The sequence below is a fragment of the Monodon monoceros genome, unplaced genomic scaffold (genome assembly GCF_005190385.1).
Source record: "Monodon monoceros isolate NGI ecotype Baffin Bay Population unplaced genomic scaffold, NGI_Narwhal_1 Super_Scaffold_12, whole genome shotgun sequence".
Taxonomy (NCBI): domain Eukaryota; kingdom Metazoa; phylum Chordata; class Mammalia; order Artiodactyla; family Monodontidae; genus Monodon; species Monodon monoceros.
In genome coordinates, this window is record NW_021703768.1 from 89962115 (window position 1) to 89989775 (window position 27661).

General features: G+C 41.8%; 1 protein-coding gene across 1 annotated transcript in view; it reads left to right on the forward strand.

Moving 5' to 3' along the window:
* Positions 1–1458: 1458 nt before the first annotated feature.
* MAN2A1 (mannosidase alpha class 2A member 1) overlaps positions 1459–27661 on the forward strand; it is a 159785-nt gene continuing 133582 nt past the window's right edge. Inside the window, exon 1 of the mRNA XM_029218227.1 lies at positions 1459–2619. Coding sequence (XP_029074060.1) covers positions 2485–2619 — 135 coding nt within the window. The 5' untranslated portion in view covers positions 1459–2484. The remainder of the gene's footprint in view (positions 2620–27661) is intronic.

Here is a 27661-nt window from a genome sequence, read left to right on the forward strand (position 1 = left end):
TAAAGCAAACCATCATGCTGTATACCTTAAACTTATTCAGTGGTGTATGTCAATTATTTCTCAATAAAACTGTAAAAACTTTAAAAAAAAAAAAGCATTCAAAGGAACTCAAAAGAATACATCTCACACCATAGTCCTTATAGTTACCTTACAGCCTTAACTGTCCAGTGTAGCTGCCACTTGGGGCTCCAAGGAACTTGGTAGTTCACCACAATCAGCCACAGATGACTGGTTAATTGGGATGCCCCATGTACTATGAATTATTAGCATCTTAACTCACTTTGGCAAGGAACTCAGCACTGAGCTCAAGCCCAAAGGCCCAATCAAACCAAACTCCTAATCCTATCTTTGCAGGTCTATCTCTTGGGACTACAAATAAAGTTTAATAAAAAGAATTATTAACTATAACAAGGTTTTGGAATAACGAGAGATTCACTAGTAAGAGAACCCTAGAGAATATAGAAAGAGCAGCTTTAAGGAGCTAACCTTATAACTAACCCTTGGACTAGGAGATAGAGGTCGCAAAGAAGAGCTCCCCCAGCCCTTCCCAGGGCTAAGATCCAAAAATTACTGGAGAGGGCACAGCCTGGCTCACTGAATGGCAGAGAAATCACTGTGGTGCCACACCTTGTGAAAAATCGGCCCTCTGGAACTGGCTGCAGATCTTGCCTCCAGGGTGCCCAGAAAGCTATACACGAGGTAGTGTCTATGTTTAGCCCCCCTACTACAAAATCACTAGACTTGGGGACGTGGGAAGAAACCGCTGGCCCCTGAGCAGCATAGGAGCTCGGCCCTGGAGCAAGCCAGGTATGCTGCAAGAGCCTGCCTACCAAGGCACCAAAACCAGGTAGCAAAATACTTTTCTTCCTGTAATGTCTCTTCAACATCCTCTACGGACAAAGCTTCAGCCCCTGCTGGCAAAGGAAAACTTACTTTAAAAGGCCCAGATCCATTTTCACAGTGCAGTCAAAAAGGGTGAATCTGGAGTTGAGAGGCAATAAATCAATAACCGGCACAAGCAGGCTCCCCTCACAGACTTTTGTAGCCAGACGTCTACACCTGTCTGGAGGGTCCTTCGGCAGGCTCCTTTCCCTCAGGTTTCCCCAGACGTCACCAAAAGCCGCGGAGGAAAAGATGAGTCTGAACAGAATTCGCAGCCCCCTTCTCCTCACCGAGTTTCCATCCAAGGCACCCCAGGCCTGGGACCTCAAGGACAGGAAACCTGGGCAGTGAAAAGGAAGTGGGGAGAAAGCGCAGCAGAACTGGGCTGCTGGCGCCCCAGGGTCTCTCAGGGCCTCAACTTGAGCAATACCGCCTCCCAGGTCACAAAAGCAGTCTGAAGTCTTCCCATCGCTGGGGGCTCCGGCAGGCCGACGCGGGGCGGGCCCTGCGAGCGGCGCGTTGTGATTGGGCGCCGGGGAGCCCGCCCCCTCATCCCGGAGCGTCGGGAGGAGGCGGGGCCCGCCGCCTGCTCAGCTCTGTGGCTGCCGGCGCCTATTGACCCAACGGCCACTGCACCGCTGCTGTCTCCTCCTGCTCGTGGCGGGCGGTGCAGGAGCGCCGAGTGGCGCTGGAGAACCGGCGTTTCTCCGCCGCTGCCGCCGCCATCTCCGCATTTGCGGGGCGGGAGGGAGGGAGGGGACTCGCGGCTGCAGCTGGAGCGGGCTTCTCTCCGGGGAAGGTCCTCTCCTTGCTCTCCTTTTCCTCCTCCGCGCGCCGCCGCCGCCCGCCCCCTGCGCCCTCCGAGCGCAGCCCGGGTCCGAGAGCTGAGCGAAAAGGGCGGTGGGGGGCGGGAGGCGCCGGCGGGCGGACGCGCGCTCGGAGGAAACTCCTGCCGAACCCGTGCGTCCCCGCGCCCAGGGTGCACCCCGGCCCGGCCTCAGCGGCGGCGGCGGCAGCAGGAAGGGGTTCAGTCGGGGGAGGCGGGGGCGGTGCCACGGGGGCGGGCCCGGCTGTCCCGGCGCTAAGTTGTGGGGCCCGGCTCCTCCCAATCTGATTTCTTTCCCCACGGCTCCTCGGACCCAGTTCCGCGCCGCCGACCCTAGAGCCGCCGAGCCCGCACCTCCAGGGTGAAGAGGACACGCCTGCCCTGGTCGAGAAAACTTTTCCTGCCGACTTGGTCGGCCGACGGTGGCAGGAAGTCCAGACTTCGACCTTTCCTCCGCCTGCTCCGCGCGCCCTGCCGGGTGCCGGCGCTGAACTCGAGATCTAGTTTGAGCGGGCCCCTTCCGGGCTGCAGGCGAATCCCGCCTCAGGAGGGACGCCCGGCCCCAGGGAGGGCGGTGGGCCAGGGCGAAGGCCAAGGGCGCGTGGTGGCGCCGGAGATAAGGTGCGGAGCGCCGCCCGGACCCGCATCCGCAGCGGAGAGCGCGGAGAGCACAAGCCCAGGAGCAGGGAGCCTCCGGCGGCCGCTTCCAGGAGTCCACAGTCCGCCTCTTCCTCCGGGTGAGGACAGTGCCCTGGCCCCGAGTCTATCGAGGAAAAATGAAGTTAAGCCGCCAGTTCACCGTGTTTGGCAGCGCTATCTTTTGTGTGGTGATCTTTTCGCTCTACCTGATGCTGGACCGGGGTCACTTAGACTACCCCAAGAGCCCGCGCCGCGAGGGCTCCTTTCCCCAGGTAAGGAACGAGGAAGTGGGGACACGGGGCTCCGAGAGGGTAGGGGTGGGGGCCCATAGTTACCCGCTGCTCCGCGACCTCTCCCTCCCGCCGAGGCTCCGCGCTCCGGCAGGGCGAGGCCAAACTGGAGGAGGCTTGGATCCTCCTCCAGCCTGGGCTCCGCAGCCACCTCATCCCGGGCGCGCGGAGTTAACAAAGTACCAGGCGGCGTGCGGTGGCCGGATCGCGCTCAGGGGAGGTGGCCGTGTTTCCGCACTTCGCACCCGGGCTTGTTGGGGTGGTCGCCTGCTGGCCAGTGAACCGGCGCGGCGTGAGGCGCTCCCTCGCCGGCGCAGCGCCCACTGACAGCTGTTGGTGAGCCCCTAGGCCCACACAGGGTTAAGTTGCACTTACCCCCTGCGCGCACCCAGTCGCGGGAATGGATCAAACAAACCCCATCTGGGTGTTACATTTATTTATTTATTTAAACTGCACTGTTGATTGAGGAAAAAAAGTTTATTCCGTGTTGCAGACCTCTAAGGTATGAATCTGTGAGGTTGATTTTAGTGTCGTCATTCTTCAGCTATTACATGGGGTTTGTTTGGAGCGGATGAGGGAGCCTAGTGGGGAAGCGCTTGTTATACTCCAGCCTGTAGCTATGGGGCGCTCAGTCCCGAGGCAGCGGTCAAATTGTCAAACGAGTTGGGAAAACGACCTGTCTTAAGTCTTTTATCTCAAGTTACTAAAAATAAGCAAACGGAGACAATCGGTTCTGTTTGGGAGGATATACCACGTGTGCGATTTGTTTCAAGTTATTTGCCAATGACCTGTACGATCCAGAAATTTTAGTAAAACTGGGTATTGGGTAGTATCCCCTGTAATGAATGAACCGAAGAACTCAAAACCCTGACAAGCTGATTTATCAACTACTTCATTCAAGGGTAGAGAAACGTAGGACGTGAACAAGTTGGTGTTTTTTTGTTTGTTTGTTTTTCTTTTGTGTGACAGTGTAAATGACCAAAGAATATTCTTGCCTTTTGTTCTTGTGAAACGCTAGGACAAAAGGCTTGAGTTTAATGAAATTAGACTACTAATTTTACCTGAATTATTATGAAAGTGAAAAAAAGACCCCTTTGTGGATGGTGTCATCAACACAGAGCATTCAAAATGCTTTCCAGACGAGAGATATTAAAAATCTGGTTGTAAACAGATGTATCAAAAAATTTAAAAGCTTCTGCTTTTAGGTAGTATTATAGAGAAAATAGTTTAGAGTTTGTCCAGTGCTTGTTGATGAGATTGGATAAAACAGTTAAAAAAAAGGCGCGGGAGGGAGGAAGGGTAAACTCTCTGAAGCCAGAGCAAAAGGAGGAATTCTAAGCCTTTTAAAAATATGTTGTACAATTTTGGGGCTTAACTTACCGTGATTTTCCCCCCAGTAATCCTATTTTTTCGAATTTTCTCCATTACAGGAAAAACCATAAAAACTGATAGATTTTACTTAAAGTGTTATCTTGAGTAATGTCCTTTGGCTTTGGCTTAATGAACACTTCTCAATGATTTATGCACACATCTGGGGCTGGGGTTCTCTGGCAACCTTGACATTTTACTGTTTCTAAAGAAGTGAGTGAGTCATTTGGTTACTGGGACGTCTTAGGCGAAGTTAATTCCAATATTTTAATATCCAGCCCTAGTCCTTGTCAAGGGGCTGAAGTTCTGCTTACAACATAAAGCATTTAATGGAAAGTGACAGTGGCTGCTGGAAGAGAAGGCCCTGCGTATATTCTGTTTTGTGTGCAAGGGGAGAGGGTTGGGAAGGTGGAACGTTTTATACTTAAGTTTGCCTTTCTCAGATTTTCAGTACTGGCTTTTCGGTGCAAAAGGCACCTTTGCTGATTTAGTTTTGGAGAGCCACTGAATCCCCACGCAGGTGGACTGGATAAATGCTGTATAAGCCTAACTCTTGTATGTCTGATATCAGCCTGTGTGTCTTAGTCTTACATGGTAAACTGCATTCACACAATCACCACCCAGTAGGTGAGGAAACTTAGGCACAGAGAGAGTAACTTGCCCAGAGTCACACAGCTAAGAGCTGAGATTTCAACAGGCAGCCTTTGGAGTCTGAGCTCTCAGCCACTATGCTGTACTGCCCCCTTTAGTAATCCTTTGCCTACTGTTTAGTCCCCCAACTTGCTTGTGGAAAATAGAGCATAATGCTCTGCAGCTCCTTAGCTTATGACTTTTTTTTTTTAAAAGAAGTTTTTATTATGAAGCCCTAATGAATGTGCTGCTTTTTTTTTAAGCCTTTTTTAAAAAAATTAAGTGTTTGATTTTGAGATAATTGCAGATTCACATGCACGTATAAGTAATAATACAGAGATAACATGTATCCTTTACCAGTTTCCCCCAGTGGTACCATCTTGCAAAACTATAATATAGTATCACACCTTGGATATTTATATCTTGATACAGTCAATATACAGAATATTTCCATCACCACAAGTACCCCTTACATTGCCCTTTTATAGCCACAACCATTTTCCTCCTGTCCCTGTTCCCTTCTAGCCCCTGGCAATTACTCACCTGTTCTCAATTTCTGTAATTTTGTCATTTCAAGAATGACAAGTGAAATCATGTAGTGTGCAACCTTTGGGGATTGGCTTTTTTCACTCAGTCTAAATCTCTGCAGAGGCATCCAGGTTGTTACATGTTTGTTCCTTATTATTTTTTGCTGATGTTATTATCTTTTCATTTTTCTTTTGTTCCTTATTATTGCTGAGTAGTATTCCATAGATAGAGCACAGTTTGTTTAACCATTCACCCATTGAAGGACATCTGGGTAGTTTCCAACTTGGGGCAGTTTATTTCAAATAAAACTGCTATGAACGTTATAAACATTCACATAAGCCCTCATTTCTCTGAAAAATGCCCAGGAGTACAATTGCTGGGTCATAGGGTACAGGCATACCTCAGAGATATTGCAGGTTCAGTTCCAGACCACCGAATGTGCTCCTTTTTATGAAACATTTAATGGTTGAGATTTATATCTCTCCCAGAATGTCTTCTAGCTCACTTGAGAGCTAAACATTATAATGAAAACCATTATGCAGCATAGCATCCTAGCATTTGAGTTGATTTTTATTTTTTCACTACTCCTAACTCCTAAGTAAATCTTAATCTGATGAGAACACCAAGCATAGCAAAGCTAGGTTGCACTAAATTATATTTCTTTGATGAGTTTGGGTATTGAATTCCTTAGTTTTAATAGAGCCAAGCTAGTCAGTCACTATAAATCATTTTGGGTGTCTAGTAGAATGATTTCTCTAGAAAGGGATTGATTTCCTCCGAATTGTCCATTTTAGTTCCTTCCAGTTAACATGGAACCTTACATGGTCCATCATGTAAACAAGATATGTTTTAAAACCGTCTTCAGTTGAGAGCAGTCTATTTGCTGTTATTCTGGCTTTCTTTCTTTTTGCCTCCTCCCCAAGTGTGTTTTCCACCACTTGGCCAGACTCTGGGGTGGAAGTGGGCCCAACTCTGGGTGCTCTAGGTTCTCCCACCCTGGAGCAGCTGCCTGCCTCTGAGATAATCCTTGGAAGGCTTTCCCCTGTGCTTCTGGGAGGAATTCCTTTGAGGCCTTGAGGCAACAGGTGGCTTTGTCTGTTTTAGCTTGTGTGTATTTTAGGGTTAATAAATCTCAGCTAGAAAAATTAATAAAAATTCCACTGTGAATGAGAGGCTGGCCAGGGCCTAATGCCCTGAAGGTGCTTTGAGCTAATGTAAGAATTCGAGCAGATGGAAAGGAGAAACATTGTTAAGGTCTTCCTGAAATTCTTCATCACTTGCTACAAGCGATTTCACAAGTTGCTTACTATCCACTTTGTGTATAAGAGGATGGCTTGTTAATGTCTTATGTTTGAATCTGCAGAATTAATGACTCAGGTTTTGTATAACAAATGATCGATCTTTAAATAACTAGTATAGCATATGGTCATAGAGATTCATATTAACCCTTGAAAGTTCAGAGATCGGGACTGATGGAGAATGTGAAAGTGAAGTTCAGATTTTATCTTGGTGCCCAGAAAACATTTATCAAGTGAGAAAGTGTGAATGTCTTTAAGTATTTGATTGAAAGACGTTGGTAGGTGGGGACTTTTATGTCTTTTTTTTTTTTTGACTTTTACTGTGAAAATATAATACACATATAAAAACATGCTTAAACACTTTACATCTCTAGTACTTTCTTAAGTGTTCAACACAGTATATGTTTAATTAAAGTTGACCTCAGTCCCCCAGTTGTTTTTTCTTGCTTTTAAAAATCTGTAAATCTTAAGAATAATAAATAGAAAAATACGATTTTTCCTGCTTCTCCACACTCCAGTGCACTCTGTTTATAAACAATAGCTCTTGTTGGGGTTTGTGCAGGTGTGTAGAAGGAAGTTTGTTTCATTCCTTGGGGTACACTGTTTGAGAGCTGTGACTTTTGGGAAGTGATGGAACTTTGACCTTGACCGTGGTGACAACCAGGGATTTAGGAGAAATGAGTACAAGAACATGAAAGCCCCTGAAAAGGGCTGTTTTCCTCCACCCCCTCCGGAGTGGAGTCCAGCAGTCCTTCAGAGCTCCTCCTGCCAGCATGTTTCACTAAGACTCAAGAGTCTTCCTATACACGAACTAGGACAGACAGTCATGACTGCATCTGGTCTGAAGGCTTAAGTTTATTATTTTTTAAATTGAATTGAATGTGTTATTCCCAGACCAGCACTGCTGTCAGGACCTAAACAAATACTTTTGCTTGGGAGATGTTGCAATCCTGTTTATCTGAAGGGGATTTTCTCTGTGACTCATTAATTAGCATTAAAGGATATCTGGGCTGTGGGCAAAACATTGACTAAAATTACCACTTTTATTTGTTGTTTTTTATTTTGAGTCAGCTGTTGCTTTTGGTGATAGCTGTTTAAACTTTGGCCTTTTTTGACAGACTGGACTAAGTGTTGAGATTGTCCTAGAAAGAGTAGTTCAGTAGCTGCTTCTGATTCCCTGTTTTTACTCTTAGTTTTTTGAGTCCAGCAGTCTTAGTTTTCCCTTGTTGTTCCCTCACTTCCATGGAGATCTGTAAGAAAATGGGAGGATATTCAACAGCTGGGATATAATCTCTGGTTGCTGGATTATAAAGGCCTCATTGCGTTTTTGGCCCCTTCCGTCCTGGTGGTCATATTCCTGGTAGATCAGCTTTTATAGTACATGTGGAAGAGAGGAGGAGGAACTCTAAAGAGCAAATTTTGCTTCTTTTCACAGTTGTGATTAGTAAGTTGATCAGGAGAGGAAGTGTAGACCATTTTAGCTAAAAGGGGTTTCTGTTTCAGTTATAGGTGTTACACCAAAGCTGCTAATTTTAAGGTTGAAACTGTGTTTAGGTTCAAACAAGTTTGAGGGACGATTGTTCTGAAATGGAGTTGAGACCTAGTGCTTGAGTATTGCTGAATTTGCCTTGTGATAGGGAGGAAGTAAATGATTTGATTTGAGTACACTCAGTCTCTTGAGGTTACAATGTAGCTTTTCTGTGAGACAGTGTATTTAAGGTAATGCTATTTGTATTGCAATACTTCTGTGCAGACCAGTGCATAGTAGGTATCTAGTAAATATTTCATGTTAAATTTGTAAATTTAACACGTTATATCTAAAGAAAAGATCAACCTTGAAGAAAGCTAGTTTAAACGTGTACATCTCTACCTTTGGCTGCCTCACAAACTCTTTGCTACTGACATTTGGGGCTGGATTCTTTGATGTGGGGGGCTGTCCTGTGCATCACAGGATGTTTAGCAGCATCCCCGGTCTCTACCCAGTATATGCCAGAAACACCTTTCCCCAACTTGTAGCAACCAAAAGTGTCTCCGCACATTGCTGTATGTCCCCCGGGGGAAAAAAAATCAACCCTGTTGAAAACCACTTTGGCTACAGTCTAGCCAAAGGCCTATTCTTTATACCCATAAGCACTTTGTTAGCACTTTGCATTTTAGGAAGGAGTGATCAAAAGGCTTAATTCTTCTTTTTTTTTTAATTGAAGTATAGTAGAGTTACAATGTTGTGTTAGTTTCTGGTGTACAGCAGAGTGATTCATTTATATATGTGTGTGTGTGTGTGTGTGTGTGTGTGTGTGTGTGTGTATATATATGTCTTCTTTTACATATGCTTTTCCATTATGGCTTATTATGGGATATTGAATATACTTCCCTGTGCTATCTAATAGGACCATGTTGTTTATCCATTCTATATATAATAGTTTGCATCTGCTAGTCCCAAACTCCCAGTCCAACCCTTCCCCCCTCCCCCTTGGCAACCACAAGTCTGTTCTCTATGTTTGTGAGTCTGTTTCTGTTTTGTAGATAAGTTCATTTGTGTCATATTTTAGATTCCACATATATCGTATGGTATTTGTTTTTCTCTTTGTGACTCACCTTATTTAGTAGGATAATCTCTAGGTCTATCCATGTAGCTGCAAATGGCATTATTTCATTCTTTTTTTATTTCTGGGTAATAGTCATGTGTGTGTGTGTGTGTGTGTGTGTGTGTGTGTATGCCATATCCTCTTTGTCCATTCGTCTTTAGATGGACATTTAGTTTGTTTCCCTGTCTTGGCTATTGTAAATAGTGCTGCTGTGAGCATAGGGGTGCATGTATCTTTGAATTATATTATAGTTTTGTCTGGATAAATGCCCAGGAGTGGGATTGCAGGATCATATGGCAACTCTATTTTTAGTTTTTTGAGGAACGTCCATACTGTTCTCCATAGTGGCTGCACCAATTTGCATTCTCAATAACAGCGTAGGAGGAGGGTTGCCTTTTCTCCACACCCTCTCCAGCATTTGTTATTTGTAGACTTTTTAATGATGGCCATTTTGACTGGTGTGAGGTGGTATCTCACTGTAGTTTTGATTTGCATTTCTCTAAGAATTAGAGATGTCGAGCATCTTTTCATGTGCCTATTGACCATCTGTATGTCTTCTTTGGAGAAATGTCTGTTTATGTCTTCTGCCCATTTTTTGACTGGGTTGTTTGTTTTTTGAGTTGTTTGAGCTGTTTTTATATTTTGGAAGTTAAGCCCTTGTCAGTCACATTGTTTGCAAATAATTTCTCTCAGTCCATAGGTTGTCTTTTTGTTTTGTTTATGGTTTCCTTTGCTGTGCAAAAATTTATAAATTTCATTAGGTCCCATTTGTTTATTTTTGCTTTTATTTCTATTGCTTTGGGAGACTGACCTAAGAAAACACTGGTACGATTTATGTCAGAGACTGTTTTGCCTATGTTCTCTTCGAGGAGTTTTATGGTGTCATGTCTTGTATTTAAGTCAAAAGGCTTAATTCTAATACTCAAGGATAACTAGCATTTTTTTGATGACTGAAATGTATCCTTTCACTAGATGCCCCAAATTCACTTATATTTTTAGGATTCTACATTGCAATATGTTATAGAAAATACAGGGGTGGATTATGTTCATATGGAAGTTAAAAATGGAAGATTATTGTAATGAAACTTAATTTAAAAAAAATTGGACCATGCTTATTATTCTGAGAAAAGCATTTGGTCAAGTGATAGTAAATAGACCACGTTTTACTTTCCGCAAGCTTAGAGTTTAGCAGTAGTCTAGATTTATTCCCCTTGCCTTTTAGCACAGGAAAATAAGATATATTGATTAGTAATAAGGTAGTATGGAAGGCATATGCAAAAATAATTTGAGTTGTCTAAAGCTTTCTCAGGCAAGATATTTACTTTCTTCAGTGTATTACTTGTTTTATTTCTGCTAATTCTGATGATTCTGGTTACTGCATTTTGTATTCCTTTTTGAGATTAGAAAAAGCTGGGAAAGAAACTGGAAAATAAAGTGGATGGAGACTTCCTTCCTGTTCATTTCATTTGGCTCTAAACAGCCTTTTTAGAGAAAGGGGGTGGAGGTAGGGGTAGGAAAAGAATGAAATTCTGGGCAAATATTCTCCTTCCTTCCCTTTTGTCCGAAGGCCTGTGGTCTTGAACTTTGCTGAAGTCAGCTAACTGTGGGCCCAGTCTGGCCTGACACCTGTTTATGTAGGGCCACAAGCTAAGAATGATTCTTACATTTTAAAATGGTTAAATATGTCATGACATGGTTACACTCATTCCTCTGTGAATCGAATCATCTCTGGCTGCTTTTGTGTTACAAGGGCAGAGTTGAGAGGTTGCGACAGAAAGCGTAGCCCACAAAGCCTAAAATATTTACTGTTTGACCCTTTGCAGAAAAAGTTTGCCAACCCTTGGTTTAAACCGTATTTCTCTGTTATTAACATTGGAGGCAAATAGTGTGGTTAGATCTGTTGAAGCAGAGGTGGGTTAATTAAAAACAAAGTTCTCGTAAACTGGTTATTAGGTAAGCATTACTCAAACTTAGTTTGTGTTTTGAGAGTGTGGTTTAAAACTTGTGTTGTCTTTGTGTTTCATAGATTTCCAACGGTCCTTGGGGAACTTCTGTGCTAGAGCACGGGCATGCTTGACATGTTTAATTTGTTTCCCTTCTATCACCTGAAGATTTCTCACTCTGGGACCAATCTGGGACAGAGGGTTCTAGGGCATGAACTAAGCAAAATTGATCCATAGTCTTGAGATTGCAAACCATGACTTTATTGTGTCTTGGATTTGCTGTAATTCACAGATGGGCTGAATTCAGAGCCTAATCTGACTGCTTGGGTTGGTTAGTACCGTGGAAGGAGAGCCCAGGTCCTTCTGCAAAAGGTATCTTCTGCAAAAGCCATAGATCTAGGCCGGAACTTGGCAGTCATCTCTGGGACCCCGATGACTGCTCAGCTTGAAGGCAAAGAACTGACTACCAGGGTGTCTGCAGGGGCACTGTGCTACTCTGGTTATCCAAGAGTAATTAATTCCTGCTAATTTTGATCCTTCTTCATGCTTCTTAATGATTATGTGTGACTTTCATCATTCCTGTGGCACAGGCCACCATCCCGTTTGTGTCCTCAAAGACTTTACTGTCACCATTAAAATGTATTGCACTTCCTCTGAACAAAATGAGTGTAATGCGTCTCATTGAGTGCAACTTTTAAGTGGTTTTTTTTTTTCATTTTCAGATATATGCATGTGTGCATTTTTCACATGTAAGTGGATTTCTGCACTGCCTTCCTTTGCAGGTAGTTGCCTTCAGAAGTCCAGCAAAATCATATGCTTTTTGCAAAGGCAGAGCAGGTCCCAAATGAGACGTGATCCTACCAGTGAACATTATTGTCCTGAATCAGGAGTCTGGAGAGCCGGGAAACTTGCCAATTTTTTTTTTTTTCTCCTAAGTACATGTTTCTTCCAGGTCTGATGGTGTTTAGTTTTGTAATGGGAAGCTCTTCCTCTTCAGGATGAAGCTGTACATTGGGCCTGAAGGTGTACTTTGCAGCTTTACCCTCTTTTCCCTCCTGCAGGTGTGGAGGAATCTGGAATTTATTGGTCCTGGCCTTTGTGGCAACATTTTTACCTGTGGAGCATTAGAGGATGGAAGCCTGACAGTCTGAATCATTCTCAGAATTATTTTCTACATAAAAGAAGTCCTGAATTTCTGTTTTTAGAATCAGTGAGGTAGTCATTCTCTTAGCAGTCATCAGTTCCCCAGAAAAGTCATAATAGGAAAGAGTCATAGAATTTTTGGAGGGCCCTTCCAAGGTTAGGTAATTTAGTCTTTGATTTTTCAGATAAGGACACAGACGTGTAAACTGGACCTCAGCAGTTTTGTTTTGGTTTTTTGGCTTAGGTCCCATAACTAGCCATAGCATACCTGGGACATGCTTGCTGTCCTGTAATTCAATGATCTTTCGTTGTACTACAGCCAGCATATATTTGATGACTCACTATGCGTTAGGTACTATGGAAATTGTGATAGACATTCCAGATATATTATTTGCTTTTTGATAGAGCTTCTTAGTTATTTGAGGAGACACAACTGCCATTTCTGAAACAATTAGAGACAGTTGAGTGTTATTTAGTTATTCTTCAGAAGAGTTAATTTTAAAAAGTTAGAACAGTGCCTGGCATGTAGCAAATGCTCAATAAATGCTAACTATTACCAATGAACAGAGGTTTATATAGTATCTATTATGTATAAGGCATTGTTGTAGGTTCTGGGTATAAAGGAACTAAGAATAAAACAAGAGTCCATGATATTAATTTATATTCTTAATATAAGGGCAAAGGCCTTAAAGAGAATTCAGAACTAAGTTCGTGTAATGGCCTAGCTCCAACTGACCAAAGGACATGGGACAGAAGCTAGGCTTTTCTGATTGGGTAGGACTTTGAAAGGAGAAAAGACATTCCTAGTGTGAAGTACAATGCTTCCGCAGGCTCGGAGCCTGGCACAATGAGAAGAGGTAAGGAGGTTGGTTTGATTTATAATATTTGGAGCTTATAAAGAGTAATTGGGAAAACTCAGCAGGTAGTTTGGGATCAGATTGTGAATTTTCCTGAGAGCCAGTGGGAGGAGTTATGAGTTGGATGGTGGTGAACCATTCGAAGTTATTGGGTATGTCAGGAAGCTGCTTGAGAAAACCAATGTTGGAGAATTAATTTCATAGAAAATTTTAGACCTGGAAGGGAGCTAAGAGAATATTAAATCTAAATTATTCCGGTAGCAGGTGTGTAGGAAGACTCAGAAGCAGGAAGGCAGCTGAGAATCTGTTTGAGGTAATACAGACATAAGGCAGTAAATCCCTGTACCAGTATTGAATTGGCTGGAATCAAGAGGAAGAGGGAGAATGTGGAGACATTTTGTAAGAAGAAGTATCGGGCTTTCTAACAGATTTGATAAAGGGTAATGATGGGTGGCTTGAGTAAAAAAGGTTCTCCCACCTTTTTTCCTTTGGGGCATTTGGAGACTGCTTGTACTGCTTGCAGAAGGGGATAGTTGGAAGGATAAGCTAGTTTGGGAAGCCAAGTTCAGTTTCGTTTATGATGAGGTGGATGTGAGTGGAAATAGCCAAGTGGGCTGGAGTGCCAGAGTGAGAGATCGGGGAAGGGAGATGCTGATCTGGTATCATCAGCACAGTCGAGAATGAATGAGCTCACATGGGGCCTTGTGAGAAGACAGCAGAGAGCCAAGTAACATTTCTTATAGCCAAAAGCTATGCGTCTTAGATTAAGATTACTGTGTAGCAGATGTTAATAAAATGCAGCAGCTTGTATTCAGATTGTCAGAGACCAGTTCATTGGTCAGCATACCTCAGAAAAGGTAAGGCTATCATAAGGAAGGATTACAAAGAAGGATTTCAGTAGGAAATGAAAAAAGGCCCATTTCACCTTTGGCCCAAATTATGGGACTAAATTATTTTTTCTAGGTTATAAGAACAAAAAATAGATTACTCTATGTGTGTGTGCATGTGGGGGGGGTGTGTGCACGCGCGTGCGTGCGTGTGTGTATGTTGGGGGTGGGGGAGGGAGAGGGAGGAAGAGAGAGATTTATTAAAGACCAAAAGGCAGCACTCTAAGCAGGGGCCTCATAGCTCAAGGTTGTTCTGAAGATCAAAGAGATTTCTGAGGATACCCCCAGACTGCCTGTTGTTTATAGCAAAGAAGAGCCTGTCCCATTTGAACGGTGGCTAGCCTCATGTCCCTCACCCCAGAACTGAAGAAGAACTCTTTGTCCCCAGACCAATTAGTGAAAATTTGTAGGGCCAAATGACAACACTCAAGATGCAAGATATTGGGCTGGCCAAAAATTTCGTTTGGGTTTTTCCATAAGATGTTACGGAAAAACTCGGACGGACTTTTTGGCCAACACTGATACTTCTTGTGACTTTCAGGGGAGATCTAACCAATAACTGTTTAAAAGAAAAAAAATTTGAAGAACCCAAGAAATTAATATCTTTAACTCGTCTCTGATAGCTGATAGTATGATATTTAGAAGTTTGCTATTTTACATTATTTTATGTTGCATTGTGCCTTACTATTGCTTTTGTTGTGTCTGTGGTATTTATCATGCTCCTCCTTGCCCTTGTAGATCAATTGGTTCAGACCGATTTTTTTAAAAATTTATTTTATTGAAGTATAGTTGATTTACAGTGTTGTGTTAATTTCTGCTGTACAGCAAAGTGATTCAGTTATACATATATATACACATTCTTTTTCATATTCTTTTCCATTTTGGCTTATCACAGGACGTTGAATATAGTTCCCTGTGCTATACAGTAGGACCTTGTTGTTTATCCATTCTGTATATAATAGTTTGCATCTGCTAATCCCAAACTCCCAACCCATTCCCTCCTCCTCCCCTTCGGCAACCACAAGCCTGTTCTCCATCAGACTGATTTTTACAAAGTCACTAGGAAAGGATTTGTAAAACTTTAGAATATTTGATGCTTGGAAAGAAAAGTAAGGAAATTCAGAATTTATAATAATTCAGGTGGGACTTGCCTAAACACCTGTCTCTTGTCTGTAAGGAATAGAGGGGCTTATTCAGGAAATGAATAGTATAAACAAGACTGAAGGTAGGCTGATTATCTACTTAATACAATCCTGCCTTCAGAGATTCCCCAGAACTATTTCTGTATGAAAAACCGTCTTAGACATGCCAATTGCATTTATTTTAATAGGCTAACACTGTTTAGGTTGATTTGTTTTTTCCATTTTTGACAGTTACTTTCTTTTCACATTAAAATTGTGTTCCTCAAAATTACTGTGTAAAATTATAATATGTCGATAGAACTTTTATTAGCAGATCCTAAAATATAATATATGTCATTCCTTCATGGAGAATGAGTTAGGTAGTATAAATGGATTGTGCATAATAACCCTTGTGTACAAAGACAGGCATATGTCAAAAAATATAAGATAGATTAACAACATAGACCAGAAGTCTTTGATCAGATGAATGCATGACAGTATGATCCTGGTTCCTTGGGAATTGTTGCAGTCTGAAAGTGTATCCCATGAACTTTTATGCATGTTCTTGGGTGGGATACATTGTTGACATATTATCTCAGAGTACTATGTGTAAGGATAGAAATTCCATTAAAATATAAAATATGTTTTAGAAGAAAAATTAGTATGATTTTTTAAAAAGTTACAAAACTATAAAGAAAAGTAATGTCCCATGGAAGAGTTTGCAAAGTGCTGAATTAAAGAATTCTATTAGTCAACACCTAATTTGCTTAGTGCCACTTAATTGCAGTTATTAACTATATTTGAAAGTAATAAAACTGTACTGTATGAAAATATTTTATAACGTAAACATTTTGTGCTGCCTGCAAGGCCTTGTTCTCATAATCATTTTTAAAAAGATACCTGTTTTGCAGAATTTCACTTTATACAGTGGCTCGGTGCCTAAAATGTGGCCTCAACAGGAGGTGGTTCCTGTGCAGCTGCACTGGGCTGCTGTGGATGGGGATGATAGGGTTCCAATTCCCGTAAACATCTGGAAACCCATAGGGTGGAAGGAGAGCTGTGTCCTGGAGCCCACAGAAAGCTGCCAGCAATTGGAATCCTGACCGTACTTTGGAGGTGGTGAGAGAATGGGATTACAAAGATGGGGAGAACCACTGTGGTCTGTTGTTTTTCTGGGTCAGGGCTGGGATCCTCTGTAGTGATTCCAGCAGCTACAGAGTGGTTACCCACATGCAGCCAGGAGGAGTCTTTTGGGTTCCCTGAAGGAAGCAAGGGATGGTGAACTTGGAGTCCCAGCTCTTCCCTTCACAGTCACTTGTCACTCTATTCATATACCTACATCCAAGTAGCCTTTGTTACTGTCACACCTAGGCAGGTGTGAGATTTATGAATGATGATTTCCAGGGCAAAGAGTGCCTTGGCTCTTGTGTTTTGGCGCAGGGTATTATGTAATTAAGTATTCTTTGTGCTCCCACGGTGAGGGCATTTATTTCTTTGAATGCACAAGTAGAAGCACAAAGACAATACCTTGGAAGAGATTCAGGCATGATCAGCTCCAGGTCTGGGTAAATCACTGAAAGGTCATTTGTAATTGTGGTTTGTGGCTTGTTGATAGAGTAGTAGAGTTACATACATAACTGTGGCCACAGCCTTATTTCACACTCTTTCTGGCCTCAGCACTGCACATCTTAAGGGGTGGAGTGGTCACTTGGGTGACTTGTCATTTTATCAAACCAAAATGCTTTCCTGTCACGTGCCTGAGATCTGACTAAATAGCAGGATTTTTCTGTATAGTTGCATAGCAGCTCACTGACTTGGAACTAAGGCAATAACGGTGACACCCCTGCTGGAAATACAGACTCTCTTTTACCAAATCACTGTTCCTATATTTAGCTTTAATGCAGTGGTTCTTAACTGGATATGTGTGAGAATTGCCTGGTGAGCCTTTTACAATGATAAAAGGGAGATCTGTGCACTCTCTCTCTGGGTAATCCCATTCATTCCCACAGCCTTAAATTCATATTTATACTGACCACTCAAGTTTATATATTCTCCTGACTTTCAGACTTGCATGTCAGTGTGACACCACTGTTGAGCTATCTAATGGTTCCAGAATGGAACCTTTGCCCCTCACTCTGTACCTTCCCCAACATTCCTTGTTTTCTTAAAATGCCACCCACTATCCTCCCAGTTCCCCAGCAAAAACCATCATGCTCCCAGTTGTCTCAGCAAAAATAAGGGGCCATTTTTCTTGCTTTCCTGCCCCCCAGACCCCACCCGCACCCCGCCCAGTTCATCTGTCCTGTCAAATCCTTTCACATTCCTCCACCTCTGCTGCCTTGGCTCGGCCCTGGCTACCTCGATGTTTACCTGGCAAACTGCAGTAACCTCTTCCTCCACTGCTTCACTACAGCACCAGGATAGCTTTAAAACACTTTTTGTTCATTGGTCCCAAAACTGTCCAGGATGAAGATACGGATGTTTCTTTCCCTGAAAAATATTTTTAACCATAACGTCTTTTTCTGCCTCCTTTATTCAAAGATAGTATACAGTCTTGTTAGATCAAAATATGCCCCTGGGAAACAGCTTATAAAGTCACATGGTCTCACCTTCCTTGCTCCATTGTATGGGCTCTCAGCTCCTTAGACTCCCAGCTGTCCGCCTCTTCTGATGGGCATTTGGGCAGACTTCCACTCACAGGGACTTCAAGTGTAAGGATACTTGCTGAGCTTTATATAGGACAGCTCTCTGCCAGGTGTATTACTTTCCTAATAAATCACAACAAACTTAGTGGCTTAAAACAAGAAAAATGTATTATCTTACAGTTCTGCAGGTCAGAAGTTTGGAAAGGGTCTTATTTGACTAAAATCAAGATGTTGGCAGGGCTGATTTCCTCATGGAGACTTTAAGGGAGAATCCATTTCCTCACCTTTTCTAGCCTCTAGAGGCTGCCTGCATTTGCTGCTCAAAGGTCCCCTTCTAGCCTGGCATCACTTTCACCTGCTCTTCTGTCTTCATATCTCCTCTGACTGTGACTCTTCCATCACCTTGTTTTCCATTATAAGGCCCCATGTGATTATGTTGGGACTACCTGAATATTCTAGGACAGTCTCCCCATCTCAAAAATCTTAAGTTAATCACACCAGCAAAGTTCCTTTTGCCATGTAAAGTAACAGATTCACAGTTTTCAGGGATTAGGACATGGACATCATTGGGAGGCCATTATTCTGCCTGCCACACCAGGCACTATTTAAACTGATTTGTGTATGCAAACTAATTTAACACTCATAACCATCCTATGAGTTAGGTATTATTAGTGATCCCCATTTTACAGATGAGGAAACTGAGGCACAGAGAAATTATGTAACTTGCCCAAGGTTATACAGCCATTAATAGTGGAACCATAATTCAAATTTGGCTAGGCTTTATTTTTTATCTTATTTTCCAGCTTTATTGAGAAATAATTGACGTATAACATTATATAAGTTTAAGGTGTACAAATGATGCTTTGATACATGTATATGTTATGAAATGATTACTCTAATAATATTAGTTGACAAGTCCATCACCTCACATAATTACCATTTCTTTTTTGTGGCGGGAACACATATTTATATACAGTATCGTTAACTGTAATCATTGTGCTATACATTAGATCCCCAGAATTTATTCATCTTATAACTGGTAGTTTGTACCCTTTGATTAACATCTCCCCATTCTAGTCTGTGTTTCTATGATTTTTTAGATTCCACATGTAAATGATACCATATAGTATATGTATTTTTTTTTGACTTATTTCACTTAGCATAATGTCCTCAAGGCCCATCTGAATTATCACAAATAGAGGATTTCCTTCTTTTTTTATGGCTAAGGTGTGTGTGTGTGTGTGTGTGTGTGTACACATGTACCACATTTTCTTTATTCATCTGTTGATGGACACTTAGATTGTTTTGGTATCTTGGCTGTTGTGAGTAATGCTGCAGTGAACATTTCTTTGAGATCCTGTTTTCATTTCCTTTTGATACATACCCAGAAGTGGCATTGCTGGATCATATAGTAGTTCTATTTTTATTTGTTGAGGAACCTCCATACTGTTTTCCATAATGGCTGCACCAGTTTACATTCCCACTGACAGTGCGCAAGAGTTCTATTTTCTCTATACCCTCACCAACACTTGTTACCTCTTGTCTTTTTGATGACAGCCATTTTATCCATTATGAGGTGATAGGTGATATCTCATTGTGGTTTTGATTTGCATTTCCCTGATTAGTGCTGTCGAGCACCTTTTCATGTACCTGTTGGCCATCTGTATATCAGCTTTGGAAAAATATCTATCCCTCTGCTCAATTTTTAATCAGTTGTTTTTTAAACTACTGAGTTGTATGCATTCTTTATATATTGGGTATTAACCCCTTATTAGATACATGTTTGCAAATATTTTCTCTTATTCCATAGGTTCCCTTTTTTTGTTGTTGATTATTTCTTTTGCTGTGCAGAGCTTTTTAGTTTGATGTAGTCCCACGTACTAATTTTTGCTTTTGTTGCTTGTGCTTTTGGGGTCGCATCCAAAAAATTGTTGCCCAGACCAATGTCAAACATTTTCCTTATGTTTTTTTCTAGGGATTTTACAGTTTCAGTTCTTATGTTTAAGTGTTGAATCCATTTCAGTGGTATAAGATTGGGGTCTAATTCCATTCTTCTGCTTGTGGTTTTCCAGTATTCCCAACATTGTTTATGGAATAGAATGTCCATTCCTCATTGAGTATTTTTGGCTCCCTTGTCAAATATTAGTTGACCATATATGTGAGGATTTATTTCTGAGCTTCTGATTCTGTTTCATTGGCCTATGTGTCAGTTTTTAATGCCAGTACCATACTGTTTTGATTACTATAGCTTTGTAGTACAGTTTAAAATCAGGAAGTGTGATGCCTCCAGCTTTACTCTTCTTTCTCAGTATTGCTTTGGCTTTTTGAGGTCTTTCATCATTTTATACAAATTACACGATTTTTTTTCCATTTCTGAAAAAATGCCATTGGAATTTTGATAGGGATTGCATTGAATTTTGATAGGGACGGCGTTGGGTAATATGAACATTTTAACAATATTTGTTCTTTTGACTCATGAACAAGGGATATCTTTCCATTTGTTTCTGCTCTAATATTTGTTAATTCCTTCCTCTGCTAACTTTGGGCTTAGTTCGTTCTTCTTTAGTTCCTTGAGTTGTAAAGTTATGTTGTTTATTTGAGATCTTTCTTTTTTCTTAATGTAGGCATTTATCACTATAAACTTCCCTTTTAGAACTGCTTTTGCAGCATTTGCTGGGTTTTGGTATGCTGTGTTTCCCTTTTCATTTGTGTAAAGGTATTTTTTGATTTCCCTTTTGGTTTCTTCTTTGACCCATTAGTTATTCAGGAGTGTGTTATGTAATTTCCACATATTCGTGAATTTTCCAGCATTCCTTCTGTTAGTTCATTCCTAGTTAGATCCCATTCTGGTGGGAAAAGATGTTTGATGTGCTTTCAGTCTTCTTAAATTTGCTAAACTTGCTTTGTGATCTATCGTATCATCTGTTCTGGAGAATGTTCCATGTGTGCTTGAAAAGAATATGTATTCTGCTATTGTTGGTTGAAATGTTCTATATATGTCCATTAGGTTCATTCGTTCCAAAGTGTGGCTCAAGTCCAATGTTTCCTTGTTGATTTTCTGTCTGGATGATCTGTCTATTGTCGAATGTGGGGTACTGAAGTCCCCTACTATTATTATATTGCCTATTTTTCCTTCAGGTCTGTTAATAATTGCTTAATATATTTAGGTACTCCAATGTTGGGCACATATACATTTAGGAGTGTTATGCCTTGTTGACTAATTGATTGCTTTATCAATATATAATGACCTTTTTTTTCTTTTTACCATTTTTGTCTTAAAGTCTATTTTGTCTGATAAAATTATATTTACTTCTGTTCAGTTTTGGTTTCCATTTGTACAGAATATCTTTTTTTTTTTTTAATTGCTAGTTTATTTATTTATTTTTTTGGCCAGGTCACACGGCTTGAGGGATCTTAGTTCCCCAACCAGGGATCAGACCTGGGCCCCGGCAGTGAAAGCACTACGTCCTAACCACTAGACCAGGGAACCAGGGAATTCCCCAGAATATCTTTTTCCACCCCTTCACTTTGAATCTGTGTGTGTCCTTAAAGCTGAAGTGAGTGTTGTGTAGCCAGTATATAGTTAGGTCTTGCTTTTTGTCCATCCAGCCACTCTGTCTTTTGTTTGTTTGTTTGTTTGTTTGTGTTTCGTGGTACGCGGGACTCTCACTGTTGTGGCCTCTCCCGTTGCGGAGCGCAGGCTCCAGACGCGCAGGCTCAGTGGCCATGGCTCACGGGACTAGCCACTCCGCGGCATGTGGGATCTTCCCGGACCGGGGAACGAACCCGTGTCCCCTGCATCGGCAGGTGGACTCTCAACCACTGCACCACCAGGGAAGCCCCCACTCTGTCTTTTGATTGCAGAATTAAATGCATTTACATTTAGAGTAATTACTGATTGGTAAGAACTTACTAATATCATCTTGTTGTCTGGCTGTTTTGTAGTTCCCTTGTTCTTTATTCCTGTCTTGCTGCCTTCCTTTGTGACTTGATTTTCTGTAGCAGTATGCTTTGATTCTCTTCCCTCTGTCTTTTGTGAATCTGCTGTAGCATTTTGCTTTGTGGTTACCATGAGGCTTACATAAACCATTTCATAGTTTTAACAATGTATTTTACGATGATAACTTAACTTAGATGACACACAAAAACTTTACCCTTTTACGCTCCCCTTTGAAGTCACAATTTACCTCTTTTTATATTGTGTATCCATTAACAAATTACTGTAGCTAGTTATTTTAATGCTTTTTCCTTAACTTTATTTTGAATTTTTGAATTTTATTTAATTTATTTTTTTATACAGCAGGTTCTTATTAGTCATCAATTTTATACACATCAGTGTATATATGTCAATCCCAATCTCCCAGTTCATCACACCACCACCCCCGCCCGCTGCTGCTTTCCCCCCTTGGTGTCCATACGTTTGTTCTCTACATCTGTGTCTCAGTTTCTGCCCTGCAAACCGGTTCATCTATACCATTTTTCTAGGTTCCACATATATGCGTTAATATGCGATATGTGTTTTTCTCTGACTTACTTCAGTCTGAATGACAGTCTCTAGATTCATCCACGTCTCTACAGATGAACCAATTTCATTCCTTTTTATGGCTGAGTAATATTCCATTGTATATATGTATATATATGTATAACTTTATTTTATTAGAGTTAAATGGTTAGCACTCCACTGTACTATATTACAGTATTAGAGTATTCTGAATTTGACTATATACTTATCTTTACCAGTGTGTTTTGTATTTTCTGTGTTTTCATGTTACTAATTAGTGTGTTTTCATTTCAGCTGGAAGACTTTTTTCAGCATTTCTTGTAAGGCAGGTGTTGTGATGAGTTCCCTTAGCTCTTGTCTGGGAAAATCTTTATCCCTTCTTCATTTCTGAATGACAGCTTTGCCAGGTAAAGAAAGTATCCTTGGTTGGCAGTTTTCTTCTTTCAGCCCTTTGAATATATCATCCTGCTCTCTCCTGCCCCGTAAGATTTCTGCTTAGAAATCCACCAATAGCCTATTGGGGGTTCCCTTGAGCGTTACAAGCTTTTTTTCTCTTCCAGCTTTTAAGATTTTTCTTTGTCTTTGATTTCTGTCAATTTTGTTAAACTGTGTCTTGGAGAGGATCACTTTAAATTGATTCGGTTTGGTGACCTATTAGCTTCATGAACCTGATATCCAAATCTCTTCTCAGTTTGGGAACGTTCTCAGCCATTATTTCATTAAATAAGCTTTCTGCACTCTTCTCCTTCTCAAACTCCAATAATTTGCAAACCGGTTCTTTTGTTGGTATCCCGCAGAACATGTAGGCTTTTAAAATTCTTTTTCATTCCTTTTTCTTTTTTCTCTTGATTGAATGACTTCAATTGATCTATCTTTGAGCTCACTTGCTTGGTCAAGTCTGATGTTAGAGCTCTCTACTGATCATTGTATTCTTCAGCTTGAAAATTTCTTGTTTGGTTCTTATATATGTTTTCCATCTCTTCATTGAACTTCTAATTTTGTTCTTAATATTTTTTTTATGATATTGTTATGTTGCTTATCTGTTTTCTCTTGTAACTCTGAGCATCTTTTGAACAATTGTGAATTATTTGTTGGGCAATTCCAGCAAATGTATCTTCATTTGTTTGAGACCAATTACTAGAGGTTTACTGTATTCCTTTGGTGGAGCCATGCTTCCCTGATACTTTGTGATCCCTGTAGCCTAGTAAAGGTGTCTGCATTTGAAGAAGCAGTGACCTTCTCCAAACTATGGACTGACTGGTAAGAGAAGCCTTTCACCTGTGGGTGGGGGCCTGCTGGAGCATGTTGTGACCCCAGGTCTAGTGGTGCAGAGCTTCAAGTGCAGGGGTGTGTGGCTGCATCAGTTTTGGGGGTCAGTGTGATGTCTCTTTGGCTCAGGCCACTGGATTTCACGACATTGATATGTGTGGTCTCTGGTGAGTGACGCAGGGTGTTTTCAGTGGCTACAAGGGCTGTCTGAGTCCTCAGTGGCATCACTAGGTTCAATGGCTAGGTATCAGAGCAGACAGCAGTGATGGCCAGAGCTGGTGGTGTGCACACATTTGCCAATGGGAGCCAGCTACAGGGGCCAGTGTAGTGGCAGGGCCGGTTGCAGACGTACGTGTATTTGTGGCACTACAAGTCAGGCAGCAAAGCTGGAGCCAACTATGGGTACACTGGTAGTTGCAGGGCCCCTGGGGGTTGATGTGTACTACTGTGACTGCTCCGTCTCACCATGAGCACGCCGCAGTGGAGGCTGGTGACAGGAGCAGTCTGGGGGTGTGCAGGTGCACAGCTGGCAGATCTAGCTGCTGGTGGGCACAGTGTTGCCTGCCGGTGACAGAAGACAGGACCACATCCTGACACATAAGGACCTGTGGGGGCCCTTGCGGTAGGCATGCTTTCCCATGGCTGCACAGTCTCTTCCTGGGTGTGTGCAGGTGATGGAGGCTGGTGATAGGCATCAGGATGGCAGCAGCTTGCAAGTGCACAGCTGGAGGGGCTCCCATGGTAGTGGGGGATCTAGGCTGGAATCTTGCACTTGAGCAGCCACAGAGGCCTGGTTTGGCTGCTGATGTGGTTCCTGGGCTCCAGAGGGGATGGGTGTGGAGGAAGCAGGAAGGGACACAGGGGGCTGGAGTCAATGAATGTGAACACATGTGGGGTGAAAACTGGTGAAATCTGCAGGGGTTCTGTGACTACTGTGCTGGCTATTGGTTCCTTCTTCAGTGATGGAAGCTGCTGGGTTTCTCTGCAGAGCTGGTCACTGTGACCTCCTGCTGTGTGACTGCTATTGGTAGCCCCTGCTTTTCTTCCTTGTTCCTAGGTGTCTCTATGTGTCTCTTTGTACAGTGCTCCAAAGGGCTGAGGAGGTTGATCACTTACCCACTTTTCTTTCCCAGCAATGGGAACTCTTTCTAGCTGTGGAGTTCGCTCTTGGCAGTGAACAATGTTGGCTTGGGGGATGGCATGATGCAGGCAAAATGAAGCTGCTTTCCTTCTTTTTGTGTGTGGTATTCTCAGTTTGTTGTTCCACTGTGTTGCTGAAATTCTGTAAGTAGACTCCAGAGCTCTCCCAGAACTATTTTGTTTGTGGATAGCTGATAGCTATCTAATTGTTGATCTTTGTGGGAAGATGGAGGCTGGGGTCTCCTATGCTGCTGTTTTGGTTATGCTACTCTCTTGACTTGGCTTTAGAGTCTGTTCTTAATCACAGTTGTTGTTCCCCTTCAAAGTAATTTTAGAAAGCCAAACTTTTATTATAGCAGTAGCAGCAGTAATATCTTCTGCTTGTGCTTACTTGGTGGCAGGTTCTGTGCTAAGTTCATTTACAGCCATTCCAAGCAATGGGTATTAGCACTGCATTTAGCCATAATGAAACTGAGGCTCCCCAAAGTTAAGCTGTTGTACTTCCTCAAGGTCACAGTGCTTGTAAGTGCCACATCTAGGATTGGAACCCAAACAGTCTGACCCAGAGCCCGTGTGCTTAACTATTTAGCTAAACTGCCTTTACATTTATCTGGTAAAAGGAGTCATTAAAAGTAATCATTATTTGCTGTTATTTAAAAATAAAAATGTGGTAAGGTATAATATCCTAGAGCATGAGATGGAGGAGAGTTAATATCTATTTAAACAGATTATCAAAGGGTGCAGGTCTGTGAATTCATGTCACCCTGTGGGGAGTTGAGGGATGACTTGCCAAATGGTTTATTGTCTGCTGCATTCTCTTAGGTATTTCACTAAAATGCATGATGTCAGAGCCATAGGTCCCAAACTTGGCTAATCACCAGAGTCACCTGTGGAACATTAACATTGCGGTTTCTGGGGCCCTACCTAAGATTCCAGGATGAATCCCAGGGATCTGTAATTTTGAGCAACCTTTCCAATGAGTCTAATGGTCACTGTTAGAGCCTTGTTCACCCAACCACATTCACTTCATGAAGGAGACTTCAGTGACAGAATCCAAGTGCAGAAAAATCTTGATGTGATGGAGTGACATGCTGAATCTAACAAAATTAAATTTAAAGGGGGGAAAAAGCATAAATGAAAGGGGGTATAGATCTAGAGTTGCAGGTATATACACACACACACACATATTGGGGTGAGGTTTTGTTTCTTGGGGTGAAGTTTCTTTTGCATTTTGCCATTGGTGGTTGTATAATATACATGTAATAATATTTCCTCTAGAGTTCTCTTAATTATAAATTTGATTTGGTTGAATGAAGATTTCATATCACTACCATGGTAAGAAGGATTCTAGAATCATCTCAGCGTTCTTTATCCAAACTCCCTCTACCCTGCCCCCCACGTCAGTTGAAAATCATAGCCCATTGAGGCATGGTTACTGAAGGTTGTGAAATCTGAAAACATTTGACTGGACTGTATAGAATCCATAATCTTTGCCCTAGAAAAGGAGCCACGTATTTTACTCTACTCACGAGGTCGTGATTGTCACTATGTGACCGAATATGGGTCATTTTTTATTTCATTTCCCAAACAGTCCATGAAGATCACCCTATTATTTAGGACTCCTGATTCTTTTCTTACCTACTTTTTGGGTTACAGTGAAGAGTTTTTCTGGATTTTCTTTCTTTAAAAATTATTAGTTTCATTTTTATTTGTATTATTTTTGGTGTAGGTATATGTGCCAAAAAATGACATTTACTACTTCCTTGTCTTAGGAAAAATGTTATACACTGTTTTTCTGTCTTTTTTTTTTTTTTAAGTAAATATTTGCATTTCTATTGTGTGCCAGGTGTTGTGCTAGGGATCAGGGTACAATGATGAGTAAAACAACTGTGGTGCTTGTTCTGAATATAGTGATTCATTTAGTGATGAAGATGGGGAAATAGTACATGAATAAAATTGGTAAAAATGCTGTGGAAGAAACAAAAAATAAGCTGACATAGAGTATAACATGAGGAGGCCTGTTTTCGAGAGGATGGCTAGAGAAGACTATGCAGAGGGGACATTTGGAGCAGAAGGGAGCTGGAGCATTCTGTAAAGAAAACATGAACCAAGGTCTTGATGGGATGGAGAGGAGCAGGTTTAGAACTGAGATAAGATCAGGGTGAAGCTAAGTTGGAGGAGAGAGAGAAAGAGAGCAGCATGGGGAGATGGATATGCAGGTCCTTACTGAGTCTAGTGTGAGGTGTTTTAATTTTTTTTTTAAGTGTGATAAGAAACTAGCACTGGATTGTAATAAAGGTATTACAGCTGAGTAGGGCATGGTTGAAGGATGTGGATATAGGAAATCAGTTAAGAGGCTGCTATACTAGGCTAGGAGAGATTGTTGGTGGCTTGGACCAGTGTGGCATCAGTTGAGAGGGAGAGAGGTAGATGGATTCAGTAAATATTTTGGAGATAGGATGAATGAACTTGCAGGTGGGTTGGATGTGTGAACAGGGTGAGGAGGATTTCAGGAGTGGCCAACGAGGTAGACATTGCAGCTACTTAGTAAAGACTGGAGGCCTATAAGATGGCTTTTTGGGGAAAGTAATCTTTCAGACTTAAGTTTGAAACCGAAGTGGAGAAGTCAGGTAATCATTTGGATATATGGGTCTGTTTTTCAGAGAAGAGATTTCATTTGGAGATATAAATATGGGAGACATCAGTACAGAAAATGGAATTTAAACCAAGAAGTGGATGAGATCATTTAAGACAGTATAGAGAAGGCAGATTTCTCAGGAGCTAACCTTGAGGGCCTCCATTGTTTAGATACTGGGGAGAGAAAGAGACTGATAAACAGTTGGCAGGAGGAAAACCAAGAGCATGCGGTGCTGCGAGCAAGTGAAGAAAATATTTCAGGGAGGAGGGAGTGGTCCACTGGGCCAAATGCTCCTCGAGATGATGAGTAAGGGAATGGTGGGGCTAAGGGAAGCACCAGAGTTTATTTTATTAGATAGGATATAGGATTAAGTTGAACCATAAGAAATTGGTGACATTGGACTATTTTTGGCTTATGAGAATGGCAACTTCATATAATTTGACCTAATATAATATGTTATACTATTGCAGA